The following is a 13,904-nucleotide window of genomic DNA, read 5'->3' on the forward strand; positions in this document are numbered from 1 at the left end:
TGTGATCATTTTGACCCCACGGGGTGAGATCTTGCGTGGAGCCCCAGATCGAGGGAGATTATCAGTGGTCTTATATGTCTTCCATTTTCTAATTATTGCTCCCACAGTTGATTTCTTCATACCAAGCTGCTTGCCTATTGCAGATTCAGTCTTCCCAGTCTGGTGCAGGTCTACAATTTTGTTTCTGGTGTCCTTAGACAGCTCTTTGGTCTTCACCATAGTGGAGTTTGGAGTGTGACAGTTTGAGGTTGTGGACAGGTGTCTTTTATACTGATAACAAGTTCAAACAGGTGCCATTAATACAGGTAATGAGTGGAGGACAGAGGAGCCTCTTAAAGAAGAAGATACAGGTCTGTGAGAGCCAGAAATCTTGCTTGTTTGTAGGTGACCAAATACTTATTTTCCACCATAATTTGCAAATAAATTATTTCAAAAATCAGACAATGTGATTGTCTGGATTTGTTTGCACATCTTGTCTCTCATAGTTGAGGTATACCTATGATGACAATTACAGGCCTCTCTCATCTTTTTAAGTGGGAGAACTTGCACAATTGGTGGCTGACTAAATACTTTTTTGCCCCACTGTAGTAATAGTAAAAAAAAAAAAAAAAAAAAAAGAAGAAGAAAAAGAGAGAAAGAAACAACGCTTTAAACAGATTATTAAAAAACACAAAATCCTAAACGCTTTGCCCTCCAACCTCTATGTAAATATGAATGCTAGCGTGCAAGTTGGATGCCAATTGTGATACGATGGGGTGGGAAAATAACTCTAAGGCTATCTGTTTTAAAGTTGTAGAGTTCAGAGTTGTAAGGTTTGAACAATTTTGGACATTTGATCTCCAGTTACTTAACAAAACCTCATTTTAGATTTTACCAAAAAATTGGATATATTGTGTTTGTGTGCACTAAAATTAATGAAACTATTTCTTACTAAAAACAGTAGCACAATTATTATGTGACAAAAAAAAATTGTAACTGCCACCATTTTATTATATAGGGTCTCTGCTTTCAGAACATGTATCATGTTTTGGTGGTTTCAAGTAATCTTTAGGCCTAAAATGCCAGGGGAATAAATGGCCTGACGACAAAAGGGTTAAATTACACTAAACATTGAGTCAGACAGCTAGATAATATGCAATGTAACATATTGCATCTAGACAGCCATCTAACAGGCAGAAATGGGGGTAATTAGTACAATGTGTCGCCTTAAAAAGGAGACATATTACCTCTACCTCTGCATTAGAGCTCCCTTTAGTGGCAAAATGTGTGCACTGCAGCATGTACAAATTCAGCTCTACAAATGTAAGGAGGTCAATTTATGAAGAATGTAAGCGTTTACTTTTTCCAGCTTAATTTGCTGTTGCATTGAAACGACTTGAAGGTAAAAATGTAGGAAACAAATTGTAGGAGACAAATTTCAGAAGTAGGGAAAAAAATGCAGCCACAATGATTTAATTCAGAGGAGAGGGACTGAGCCTGAGTTGACTGAACTAAAGAAATTGGCAAGTGTAGGAGCAGTGGACAGGAGCTTTAAAAAAAGCAGAATTTGGAAGGCTTGGTGTGAGTTATTTCAAGATAAAAATGAATAGGGTAGGGTAATATTTTCTCAGCTTGGCATTTTTAGAACAAAATTACTGAATCTGAATCAAATGCATGTTGAAATGTGTGAAAATAACTAACTTCAACGCCTGTGCCCTTCATCTCTATGAACAATCCCTAAAATATAGCACTTACTTAATTTTTCCTAAACACATACATGGGGGAGACACTTTTTTTTTTCAGCTGACTTGCATCCAATTTGCATATATGTGAACCCAGCCTAAAGTACAAACTACAGGCAAAACTTTTTTTCAACCATCTTTGTCCCATTGCAGAAATTTCCCTTTGCTTCCTGTCCCATAGCCAAACAGGAAGTGAGAGGAAATCCCTGCAAATTAAGGGAATTCCTTAGGGGACCCCCAGGTCACCAGAACTAGTGTCCCCATTGGACGATCCCCCCTATTACTTTTCTGGGGACAACCCAAAATTTGGGATTTTTTTTTTACTTCCACCTTCAAATATAATCGTAAACAGGACAAATAGAGAAAATTAATCTTCCTAATGGGGACACAGACAGCAATAAAAACTGACAAGAGTTCTAATCCCTCTGCACGCTATCCAAAACTTAAAAAAAGTTTTGCCTTTAGTTATACTTTAAGTTAGGGTTTTTGTGTGATTTTACCAAAGTAACATTACCATGGTTCACGAGAACCTATAGATTGAAGCTGAGAAGCCCAGGAGAGCTACACATTAAAGAAAAAAGTAAAGCAGCTTCCTTCTTTAACAGGATATCAAGAGGGATGACAGTTGCCACTGGCAACTTTTGTATTGTATTTTACTATGTTCATTCCAAGGCATAACACTTATAAAATCAATTGATATAATTGTGGGACAGCAGATGTGATTTAAAGTCAAGTCAGGTCACTCTGTACCTAAAAACTCTTCTGCCCCTTTGTACTCTTACATATGTATATCCTCCTCTGAAATGTATGAGCTTTGCATCTCCAGTAGCTGAAATACATGGCTGTTGTATTACTAGATTTAGTGGATTAAATCATATGTGAAACCTTCTGATATTATAGAAAGTCTCCTGAGCCCTATTGTAGTTCTAAATAAACTGTATCCTTCTAATGGACACATGTGCCTTGACAAATCTATTGTCATAAGGAGTCAAAATAATGGCTTCAGATACAGGAGTACCAGATGAGAAGGTACTTTCCAATGAAAAGCAAATCATCTCTGTAGCTCTTGCAATATATGACAATATACAATGAATAGACTTACATCCAGCGATGGCTCTGGCATATCAGGAGGTCCCTGTCCACCGGGCTGACCTTCTAATACCGATGAAGGGTTAAAGGCCATATCCCCATGCCCATGGCCAGCAGATTGTTGTGGATGTCGAGGTTGAGGTGCTGGTCCACCATGATGTAAAGGCTGCCCAGGCTGGCTTCCTGGGTGAGGTGGGTGTAAGCCCTGAGGCATGGCACCATGGGGCTGATCAGCATTTCCTACATGAGGAATCTGCAGAGAAGAATATTGAGAAAAAGACCAATTATGACCCTTTGTCAATAAATATATAAAAGAAGAAGAATGCCATCCTGAAATGAACTGTAAACAGAGCAAGCACCACTTACGGAGTCCTGCATGGGGTGACTGAGTGGTTTGTCCAGCGAAGACATCCCACCAGGCATGTCAGGGGGGTGTGAGAGCTGGGGCCCATGCATAAAGTCATTCATTGTTGTGCCACCTGGCGCTCCATGAGGGAAGTCAAAGTTGGCATGACCCTGGTAACTGTTACCTAAAATGAAATGGATGCATAAAAAAGGGGCTTTTACTAAATTTATTTCTTGTGATTCTGCAGGTATTATTGGGCTAAGCATCATTACACTAATGGACAGAGTGTTGACTGCAGGGGTTCAGGGATGTACAGAGGATTTATAATAGAAAATATACTGCTGACAGAACATTACACAATCAAGTCTTACCTTGTCCTACATACTCATTGGAGCTTCCTCCACCGGGAGGTGGTGGCAAAGATGGATATGGTGAAGGGCCAGGCCCCAATGCTGCAATCATCTCCATGACATTGGGCATGATCATCTGACTGGGACTCATAGTCTTAAACCTCTTGGAAGGCATTCCATCAGGATCATCTTTGATGTGAATCTCCGATTTGATAGGTACCGGCCGCCAACTGCATGTGGGATCAATGGTCACTTCTTCAAACTCTGAGCTGTGAAACAAACAATATGGCGTTTGTATACCATGCACAGAACTGTGAAAAATGCATCCTCCATCATTTTACACCATTTTAGGATGTCCTAGAAACACAAATGATTTTCCTGTTGAAGATATAGAACTGTAGCTTAAATGCTGAACTCCAGGTATGAACTTCATTGCATACTTACATTGGTTCAGCTTAGACCAATGTAAGTATGTATATTCCATACCTGAATGTGCATATTCACTGTAGTAGTAGTAGGCGCAGCTATCTTCCGGGTCTTGTGCCAAGTGCTGCTCCACTGCATACTGACCCACAGGGGATTGCTCGCTCACAGAATGCCTTGTATTTTTGCAACGAATACAAGGCATTCTCTGATTGGACAAAGTGGAGGGAAAGAGGATGTCAGAACCTCCACTTCCCCAAATCATAGAATGCTTTATACTCAGTGAAAAAAAATAAAATAAAAATACAAGGCATTCGGTTACTGGCGGCATAGGACCCAGAAGAATTCAGTGTTCTATGTAGTGGTGCCCACTACTACATTGATTGTCAGCTTTTTCAGCGCTCCCTCAAGTATAAGATATACATATGTAAGCTGTGATATTTTGAGGTTTTGGATCACCAGACAGCTGACTTTGTAAAAGCAAAGTGTCCTTTATTCAAAATAACCAACAAAAATACCTTTCAGCCAGTGTTAATTTCGTCAACGAAAATTTTTGTCAACTAATTTAGCGCTATTTTAGTCTACTAAAATACCACTAAAACCATTCAGATGACTAAAATACGACTAAAACTAAAATGGCCAATCTGGCCTACAATTATTATTATTTTTTTGCAGAACTTTAAAATAAGACATACAGAGAGGAAGAAGTAGAGTATGTCGCTAGCATTAACACAGCAGTTATTGTGTGTCTAAACCCCCCATAACAAAGTTTTATGACCTTTTGATCCTATCAACAGATCATTTTTTCACTTTTTTTTTTTGTAATAGAGTGACAACACTGTTAGTTTTGCAATGAAATCAAACCGGTGCATGGAAAAGGTAGTCTAAGACCATGTTTCTCAACTCCAGTCCTCAAGTACCCCAAACAAGTCATGTTTTCAGGATTTCCCTCAGATGAAATTGCTGTGGTAATCACTAAAGCAGTGAAACTGATCAAATCACCTGTGCAAAAAAATGGCAAAGCCTGAAAACATGACCTGTTGGGGGTACTTCAAATATGGAGTTGAGAAATATTGGTCTAAGATATGTAGTTATAAACAGACTAAATAGGAAGCTAATTAAATAAAGGTTTATTCCAGCTAACACATCACTTCTAGTTCCACCTAAATACTTCCAGGCTCAGCATATTGGTACACTTTAAAAGTCAGCCTCCTCCAAATGCCTTTTTTTTTTTGTTTGCTGATGTATCTGGCTTAAAGGGTGGCTATATTCACGCTCTGAAATAGGTGAATGGTACTCCTGCGCTAACAAAAATAGGATTTTTCCTACAGCTTACCTGTAAAATCCTTTTCTTGGAGTACATCACAGGACACAGAGCAGCTATAGTAATTACTATCTGGGTTATATGCCACCTATAGGTGAATAGACATTGGCACACCCAAAAAAGACAGGAAGTCCCCCCTCTATATAACCCCTCCTATACAGGAAGTACCTCCGTTTTGTAGCAATTTCCAAAAGAGAGGAGGGGCCTCTGTGTCCTGTGATGTACTCCAAGAAAAAGGATTTTACAGGTTAGCTGTAAGAAAAAAATCCTATTTTCTTTATCGTACATCACGGGACACGGAGCAGCTATAATAATTACCATCTGGGATGTCCCATAGCAATGCCCCTGAGGGGAGGGAGACACCATCATAGAAACTGTCACCAAAGAAGAACCTACTCTGCTATTTGTAATACGCTGAGGCCAAAGAAAGTATCTTCTATGTGATTGAGATTGACCTGGTAAAAACCCTGTAGATGTATAAACAAAGGACCAAATAGTGGTCTTGAACACCTGGGCCACTGACATCCGATGATGGATGGCCCAAGATACTCCCACACCTGGTAGAGAATCTCTCCCCAGAAAAATATGATTTTTTTTGCCATTTAAACCAAAGGCATCATTGATAAACTGGCAGATCCACTGCTAAATATTTCGACCTGGATGCCACCTGCCCTTCCTGGGCTCTTCTGGCAGCACAAACCAGGATTCCTGACTTGTGCCGACAACTCAAGTAGACCCTGAACGTCTGAACTACCTCTAGAGTAGGTAGTGATCTTTCTCCTGCCAACTGTGGATTAGGAGAAAAATAAAAGGCAAGACACTGTCCTGATTCAAGTGAAAAACTAGAAACCACTTTAAGCAAAAAAAAATGGATGAGGACGCATCATCACCTTATGATGCGTGACCAAGAATGGCTCCTTGCATGAAAGAGCCGCCAACTCCGACACTCCACTTCGTGAAGTGATAGCAGCCAAAAAGCCACCTTCTGAGATAAAAGGACCAATAGAATCCCCCGATTGGTTCAAAAAGTGGCCTCTGCAATTCGGCCAGCACTAATAACAGTGTTACCACCTTACGGATTCTTCGCAAAAGATGTGGCAGAGAACGAAACTGGGGAAAAAGATGTCAAATAAGAGAGAACCAGACGTTAAAGGTGTTACCAGTACCCTTATTGGCAGTGGGACTCTTGTCCCAGACACACCTGTCCCAAACGGTTGTAGAACTTGGAATCTAATAGATTCCCCTGCATAGTTTCCCCTTGCCACTATCCTATACCTGGAATATGTATTGGCGATAGAGACAGCACTTGTACTGTCCCAGACAGAATGTGGTACACCTCCTTGAGTCGCATGACCTCTGGTGCTGCCCTGGTGGTTGATATATATGTGTCTGCAGAGAGGCATTTCCAGATTGAACCTACAACAGGTTTGTCCTATAATCCAGAGCAAGGCATACTGGCCAAAAATTCCAACCTATTGGACAGTATTCTCTCCTGTGGAGACCAAGCTCACTGAACTGTCTAGCCTCAAGTCAATGTAGAGAGACTGGCATCAGTGGTTATTTTCCAAATTCCTGAAAAGGAAGAATATCAAGCACCAATTTTTGCTCTGCAGCACTCTGGAAACAGAGCCTTCCGGCAATGCAATGCCTGGATCTTCAAGTTCCAGACAGAGAATGAACCTCTACCAAGACCTGGAGTAGGGCTGTATGTAGAGAATGGGCTTTGACCTAAACACAGCTTCCTCCAGTAGAAATATATCGAAAGAACCTCTGGAATTGACTGCTTCCTGAGCAAAGAATATTAAGGTAAAGAGTATTGAGGTGTCTTCAGCAAGCCTAGTACTGGGGCTAGATGCTTTAAAAAAAACCCTCCTGAGCTGTGGCCAACCCAAAGGGAAGATTAAAAGAAAAAAAGGCTTTCCACTGCAATTACAGAAATCTTTTATGAGCCTGGAAACAAACTGCCACACGAAGATGTTCGTTTACAAATGATTATGGACCCCAAAATCTACCTCTTGCAGAGAGGTCATCACTGAACAGTTTAGCCTATCTGAAACAGAAGGATATTAAGCGGCTTGAGATCTTAAGATAGACCTCATGTCCCCATTTGGCTTTGGAACTGCTACAATTTATTTGTCTCACAATAATGAGCCCATAACTTATGCTCCAAGAGCAAATGCAAGGCAAAAGACTGACGACTCTGTGACAGACCCAGACAGTCCCAAGAGGTGCACTTAACCTACCAGGTTTCTGCCGGCTAAAGATGGAACAAACCACCTCAGAGACTGCCCTAAGATTTTCTGGCCTGAGATACTCTTAAAACCCAGCAGCCTCCCAGGTGGGGAAAGCTTACAGCATCTGGTATCTCCAGGCAGTCTCCCATCTATATACTAACCAGGCTTGATCCTGCTTAGGCTTCGATCAACCGAGATCAGGCATGATCAAGGTGATGCGGCCGCAGTCTGATGAAAAATGAATGCGCCAAGAAACACTGCAATGCCAAACACCACAGTGGCTCAATTGCACCCGAAACCACTGTTCATCGGGAGATGTGGACACCGCCAGATCCCTGAACCTAAGAGCGGTGCCCCTGCTTCCCCCGACTGCCTCTCTTTTCTGGAACCATTTAACTGGTATAACAGGTAAATAATGCAGCAACTATATTATCCAACCTAATATACAGTCCTCCAAGGATGCAGGCTTAATGGGGCGTACACACGGTCGGACTTTTTGGCTACAAAAGTCCGATAGCCTGTCCGACAGACTTTCAACGAACGTTAAACGGACTTTCTAACGACCGGACTTGCCTACACACGATCACACCAAAGTCCGACGGATTCGTATGTGATGACGTACACCGGACTAAAATAAGGAAGTTGATAGCCAGTAGTCAATAGCTGTCCTAGCGTCAGTTTTTGTCCGTCGGACTAGCATACCGACGAGCGGATTTCTGGGTCCGGCGGAGTTACGACGTAAAGATTTGAAGCAAGTTCCAAATCTAAAGTCCGTCAGATTTGCGACTGGAAAAGTTCGCTGAAAGTCCGGGGAAGCCCACACACGATCGGATTGTCTGCCCGATTTGGTCCGTCGGCCTTTTATAGCCGAAAAGTCCAACCGTGTGTACGCCCCATAAAACTATGCTGGTTTACCTCTATGCAACCCCTTAGGTATGCAAACATGCAGGTATACAAGTATTCTTGCCATTCATGCATGTATGCAGTAGAAGGTCAATAAGCACACACGCATGTACCCCCAGGCAAACAAGCAGCCAGGCAAATAAGCCCATATGCATGTAGTCCTATGCAAATAAGCACATATGTATGTAGTCCCAGGAAAACAAGTACATATGTATACAGCTTAATGTAAATAAACATACGTATGCAGTACAAATGAAAACATGCCAGCATGTGTTTAAGCAATATGCATCTATGGAAGCATGCGTTTATGGAAGCATGTGCTTATGCAAATATGCATTTAGGCAAAATATGAAAGCGTGCGCTGTACACACGCATTCATGCAACATGTGCCCATGGAAACAAGAATTTTCGCAATAAGCAAGCATGCGTTTATGAAACGTGTTTATGCAACATTACGCAACACTTATCTATGCAGACATGTATAAACATGCATCTTTAAGCAACCATGTATCTTTATGCGATCATGTATAATCATGTATATTTAAGCAAACATATATTAACATGCATCTTTATGCAACCATGTATCCTCATGCAATCATGTATCTTTATGCGACCATGTATCTTTATACAAACATGTCTAAACATGCATCTTTATGCAACCATGTATCTTTATGTGATTATGTATCCTTATGCGATCATGTATAACCATGTATATCCAAGCAAACATGTATAAACATGCATCTCTATGCAATCACGTATCTTTATGCAATCATGAATATTAATGTCTATTTATACAAACATGTCCAAACATGCATCTTTATGCAACCATGTATCTTTATGTGATTATGTATCCTTATGCGATCATGTATAACCATGTATATCCAAGCAAACATGTATAAACATGCATCTCTATGCAATCACGTATCTTTATGCAATCATGAATATTAATGTCTATTTATACAAACATGTCCAAACATGCATCTTTATGCAATCATGTATAACCATGTATATTTATGCAAACATGAATAACCATACATCTTTGTGCAACCATGCATCCTTGTGTAACCATGATCATGTATCTCTATGCAAACATACATAACCATGTATATTTATGTGAACAGGTAAAATTTTGTATCCTCAACAACAGCAACCATGCGTTTCAGCAACCGTGCGTTTCAGCTAGTTTGCAAGCACCTGCTTAACTGCAGTTGGCCCCATAGTAGACCTGCAGGATTTAGCAAAGCACATATGCACTATACTGGAGATGCAACTCCTTAAAATGCACCCATGCTCATGTTTCTCCAAACGTGTATATTTAAACATGCATTTAAGCAACAAGTTTGCAAGCATGTATACTACGCTGCATCTGCCTACAGAACAGTCAACATTTTAAAGTGAACTGCTAACCATCCAGGGGTGCATCAACTCACAGTTGTACAGTCCCCCCGGATAAGCAGTAAATATGCAGCATATAATCATGACTTGTCTGTCACGCAGTTCTCCCATAGTAAGTACTCACACTTTGTTAGTATCCATGGGCTGCTATGTCTCCAGAGGCCTACTGAACCTGTTGCCACATGGCATGGCTGTCCTTCCTGTCTATATAAAATAGGCCATACTGAGCGAGCCTGTGCCCTCTAGTGGCTGGAGGAGAAACAACAGCCCACATGAGTAAGAGTACATAGCATGATTAAAGAGCACACTGCTCCCAGTGGCCACCGGGAGAACAGACAGAACTCTGCAAACGAATGCAGAATTACCATTTCTGCTGCAGGAGTCCAATCTTCACCCATCACGGCGAGCTTCGTCATAAAAGACCTTCAGAGACTGGGTCCCCCCCCTTAGACTGGGATCCACTCCCCTGGACCTGTATAGCACCCTGCAGGAAAGCACCTTGGTCAGAACAAACACTGCACAGGGTTCCATTACGCAGGGTCTAGCGCCATAAGGCTGCGTTACAGGCAAACCTTGAGGAATCTTCTCTCCTTCCAATGAGGCTCGGGTACCATCCATTTTGGCTGACAGCTTTTTCGAATGGATCTGATTGAAGTCCATGATTCTTAATAGAACCGTCCAGACCTCCAAGTATGCTCCAAGAGCACATGTATCACATCAGCGACCACCATCTTACAGACACTGGTGAAAAAACTGAGGTACTTCCTGTATAGGAGGGGTTATATAGAGGGGGGACTTCCTGTCTTTTGGGTGTGCCAGTATCCATTCACCTATAGGTGGTATATAACCCAGATAGTAATTACTATAGCTGCTCTGTGTCCCGTGATGTGATAAAGAAACAATAATAAAAGTGAATAAGACTGCCGCAAACACCGAAAAGCAAAATACGTGGCTCTAAGTGTATGAATAAAGATGATGCCGCGCTGTCCACAATAGCGTGAAAGACTAAACAATAAGTAACTCAATCAACATAAATCCGTGAATAAATTAATAAATATTATTTCTGAGTGTGTATAAATATCACATGTTAATAAGGTGACTGATGCAATAAATATGATAATATAATTTAAGTGGTAGATATATAATCCCCAGCGATGGCGAATTTATACCACAGGTGCAAAAAATTAAAAGTGAAGGTGCTCTACTTCCTGCACAATCAGTGAAAATGACTGGCGATTGGTGTCTCTTATTATAATATATGTGACACCTCAGTGCTCACAGCCCTCTCACCTTACTGCTGTGCTGTAAGGTAACAGCATTAAATAGATATCTTTCATGGGGGATCCTTGTGTCTCCTTTTTACTTTAGGGATCCACTCTGTGATGAACGCTGCCTTAGGGACTGGATATATGGCGATACTTCCTTAGATGTAATTCTGGGATATTCACCTAGTCTCCTCCGTGGTGGCAGTATATAAACAAAAGGGGCTCCGATAGTGTAATATAGTTTTTAAGGGGTGTTTCATTAAAAAAAAGCATATCTGTACTCACATTTGAAACAATACAGGGCGTATACTCGAGCAAGCTCGTATTCCGTCACTTCCGGTTAATCTGCCGCCCAATCCTGACGTGTATCATCAGGCGACTTCATCAGGGGAATCCCCATTATTTCAAATGGAGTACAAATATGCTTTTTTAATAAAACACTCCTTAAAAACTATATTATATTTGTTGAAAAAGGGGATTTAAGTGATTTTGAACGTGGCATGGTTGTTGGTGCCAGACTGGCTGGTCTGAGTATTTCAAAAACTGCTGATATACTGGGATTTTCACACACAACCATCTTTAGGGTTTACAGAGAATGGGCCAAAAAAGAGAAAATATCCAATGAGTGGCAGTTGTGTGGACGAAAATCCACACAAACACAAGAAACCTCCTGCGATTGGGAGTGGACCCAATACAATGTACGTAGGCTATATCTCAGTCCAGGTTGTATAAATGCACTTTGTCTGGCTGCCCTCTTAAGACTGGGGAAGTCTGGAACAACTGAAACCACAAAAAGACAGAGAGGGCACACAGACCTAGTGCATTATCCTAAAACCATTGCTTTATTAATGTAATAAATGGTAAGTATTATACTCACAAGATGACAAATGTAACAAGTGAATCACATAGTACAGCGTCATTAGGTCTACATTGCATCATACATATCATGTGGTAGGAAAAGGTGAAGATCCAATAGGCCAATGTGCTTAAAGGACTTGCCTCTTGTGGCTCTGAGGAAGAGGCTAGACCTCAAAATGCCTTAAACTATTGGATCTTCACCTTCTCCTTCCACATGATATGATGCAATGTGGACTTAAAGACGCTGTACTATGTGATGTGCTTGTTACATTTGTCATCTTGTGAGTATAATACCATTTATTACATTAATAAAGCAATGGTTTTAGGATAAATGCACTGGGTCTGTGCACCCTCTCTGTCACTGTGTGGACGAAAATGCCTTGCTGATGTCAGAGGAGAATGGGCAGACTGGTTGAGACGATAGAAAGGCAAACGGCAGGGCAGGGGAGGGGAGGAGAGGGGAGAGGTGGGGTGGGGTAGGAAGGAGAGGGGAGGAGAGGGGCAGAGAGGAGATTGTGTTCTCACTGAACACCATGGAACTGACAGGGAGAGAGGGAGGGGGAGATGCAGACCCGCACAGGGGACAGCTGCAATGATGGAGGCATGGAAGCAGACCATTATTTCATAGCTCAGCAGCCATGATAAACATGGTCAGTTTACAGGAGGGGAAGTCAGGACTAGGCAGGATCAACCAGGTACTGTAGAAGATATAAAAGGGAAAATTGACAAGGCAAAATGCACTATACTATAGCTTGTGCCTTAAAGGGACGGGAGCATGATTTTTTTTTTTTGGGGGGGGGGGGAGGGTGTTTCAACCACTTTAATGTGGCCCTAGCCTTATATTGGTTTATTGTTAACATGAGAAACGCAGGCCATGACCCACCAAAGTTTTGGGTGTCTATAAAACTATTGAATTTGGCCCTTAGCCCTTTATGGTACATAGCATATCTCAGATTTTTCTCCTTTTTTTTTTTATTCTACCTTTTTCTCTTCTACTCCTCATTCTTTTCATTCTCGTTCTTATTATAGCGAAGAATGAGCTCAACAAGTTACATGGATGATACTTAGTTATTAGAGGTTATGGTTTCAACATAAGTTCCAAAAGTCATAGATACAAGCGGTCTAGATACAATTACCCTTTCCGAATATGTGAATTGAACTACTATATATTTTGACTAAAGAGACAGGATTGATCATAAATTTTTTTCTTTGGAAATATAGCACACCGTAAAACCTTTAATGTATGAATACACAGAACTATGTCCATTTTGTGTATGTTCTTCTTAAGTTTTATAACTGATAATCTCTGTATGTGGAATTACTTTGTTATGCTTTTGATACCTCAAAAAAAGTTTGTATTTAAAAAAAAAACAAAAACAAAAAAAACTATGGAATTTGATTCTCCAAAAACAATATAAAATAATGGCTTTAGAGAGCATACAGGAAGATGGAAATACTTACTTCTGTATTGCATTCAGGATGCCCCACATATACTGATCTACCTCCAGACCTTCTAATAGGGCCGTTTTACTGAAAGAAACAAAACATTTATAAGTGTACAAAAACAACAAAATATTCATTTTCCACATGACCAGCTTCTGCTGTTTATAATTAGACAATGATGTACAATGATGTACAATGATGTACATTTCTACAGCTCTTACATCCAGGAAGATATGGAAGGGATGTCAACTTGGATTGCGTCTATCCTGTGTAGAAAATGTATTACACATGACTGATTAAGTCCACATCTTTAAGAGTCACAGCCTAGAAGTACATGTTACAATGACTGCTGCAGCAGGACATTACCATCATTCTAGGTAGATATAAATATTCAAGCTGGCAATAGCTCACTTATTGCCAAACAGCAAGCTCAGACTGTTGCCGATACTGGTGCATGCTGGGATTGAAAGCAGATTTCAGATCGAAGGCTGAGCAGTGACTTGTCACTTGGTGTGAAATAACATACACAAGAAATTAGGGGACAAATATTGTG

General features: G+C 40.8%; 1 protein-coding gene across 15 annotated transcripts in view; it reads right to left on the reverse strand.

The window, feature by feature from the left end:
* The window catches only part of ZMIZ1 (zinc finger MIZ-type containing 1), a 479,832-nt gene that overhangs the window by 6,139 nt on the left and 459,789 nt on the right, over positions 1–13,904 (reverse strand). For all 15 annotated transcript variants that reach the window (XM_073596822.1, XM_073596823.1, XM_073596818.1 and 12 more), the window contains 4 exons: positions 13,370–13,438; positions 3,528–3,775; positions 3,177–3,340; positions 2,824–3,063 (listed from right to left, as the gene is read on the reverse strand). In XM_073596822.1, the coding sequence (XP_073452923.1) occupies positions 2,824–3,063; positions 3,177–3,340; positions 3,528–3,775; positions 13,370–13,438 (721 nt within the window). The remainder of the gene's footprint in view (positions 1–2,823; positions 3,064–3,176; positions 3,341–3,527; positions 3,776–13,369; positions 13,439–13,904) is intronic.

This window comes from Aquarana catesbeiana, linkage group LG08 (genome assembly GCF_042186555.1).
Source record: "Aquarana catesbeiana isolate 2022-GZ linkage group LG08, ASM4218655v1, whole genome shotgun sequence".
Lineage (NCBI taxonomy): Eukaryota > Metazoa > Chordata > Amphibia > Anura > Ranidae > Aquarana > Aquarana catesbeiana.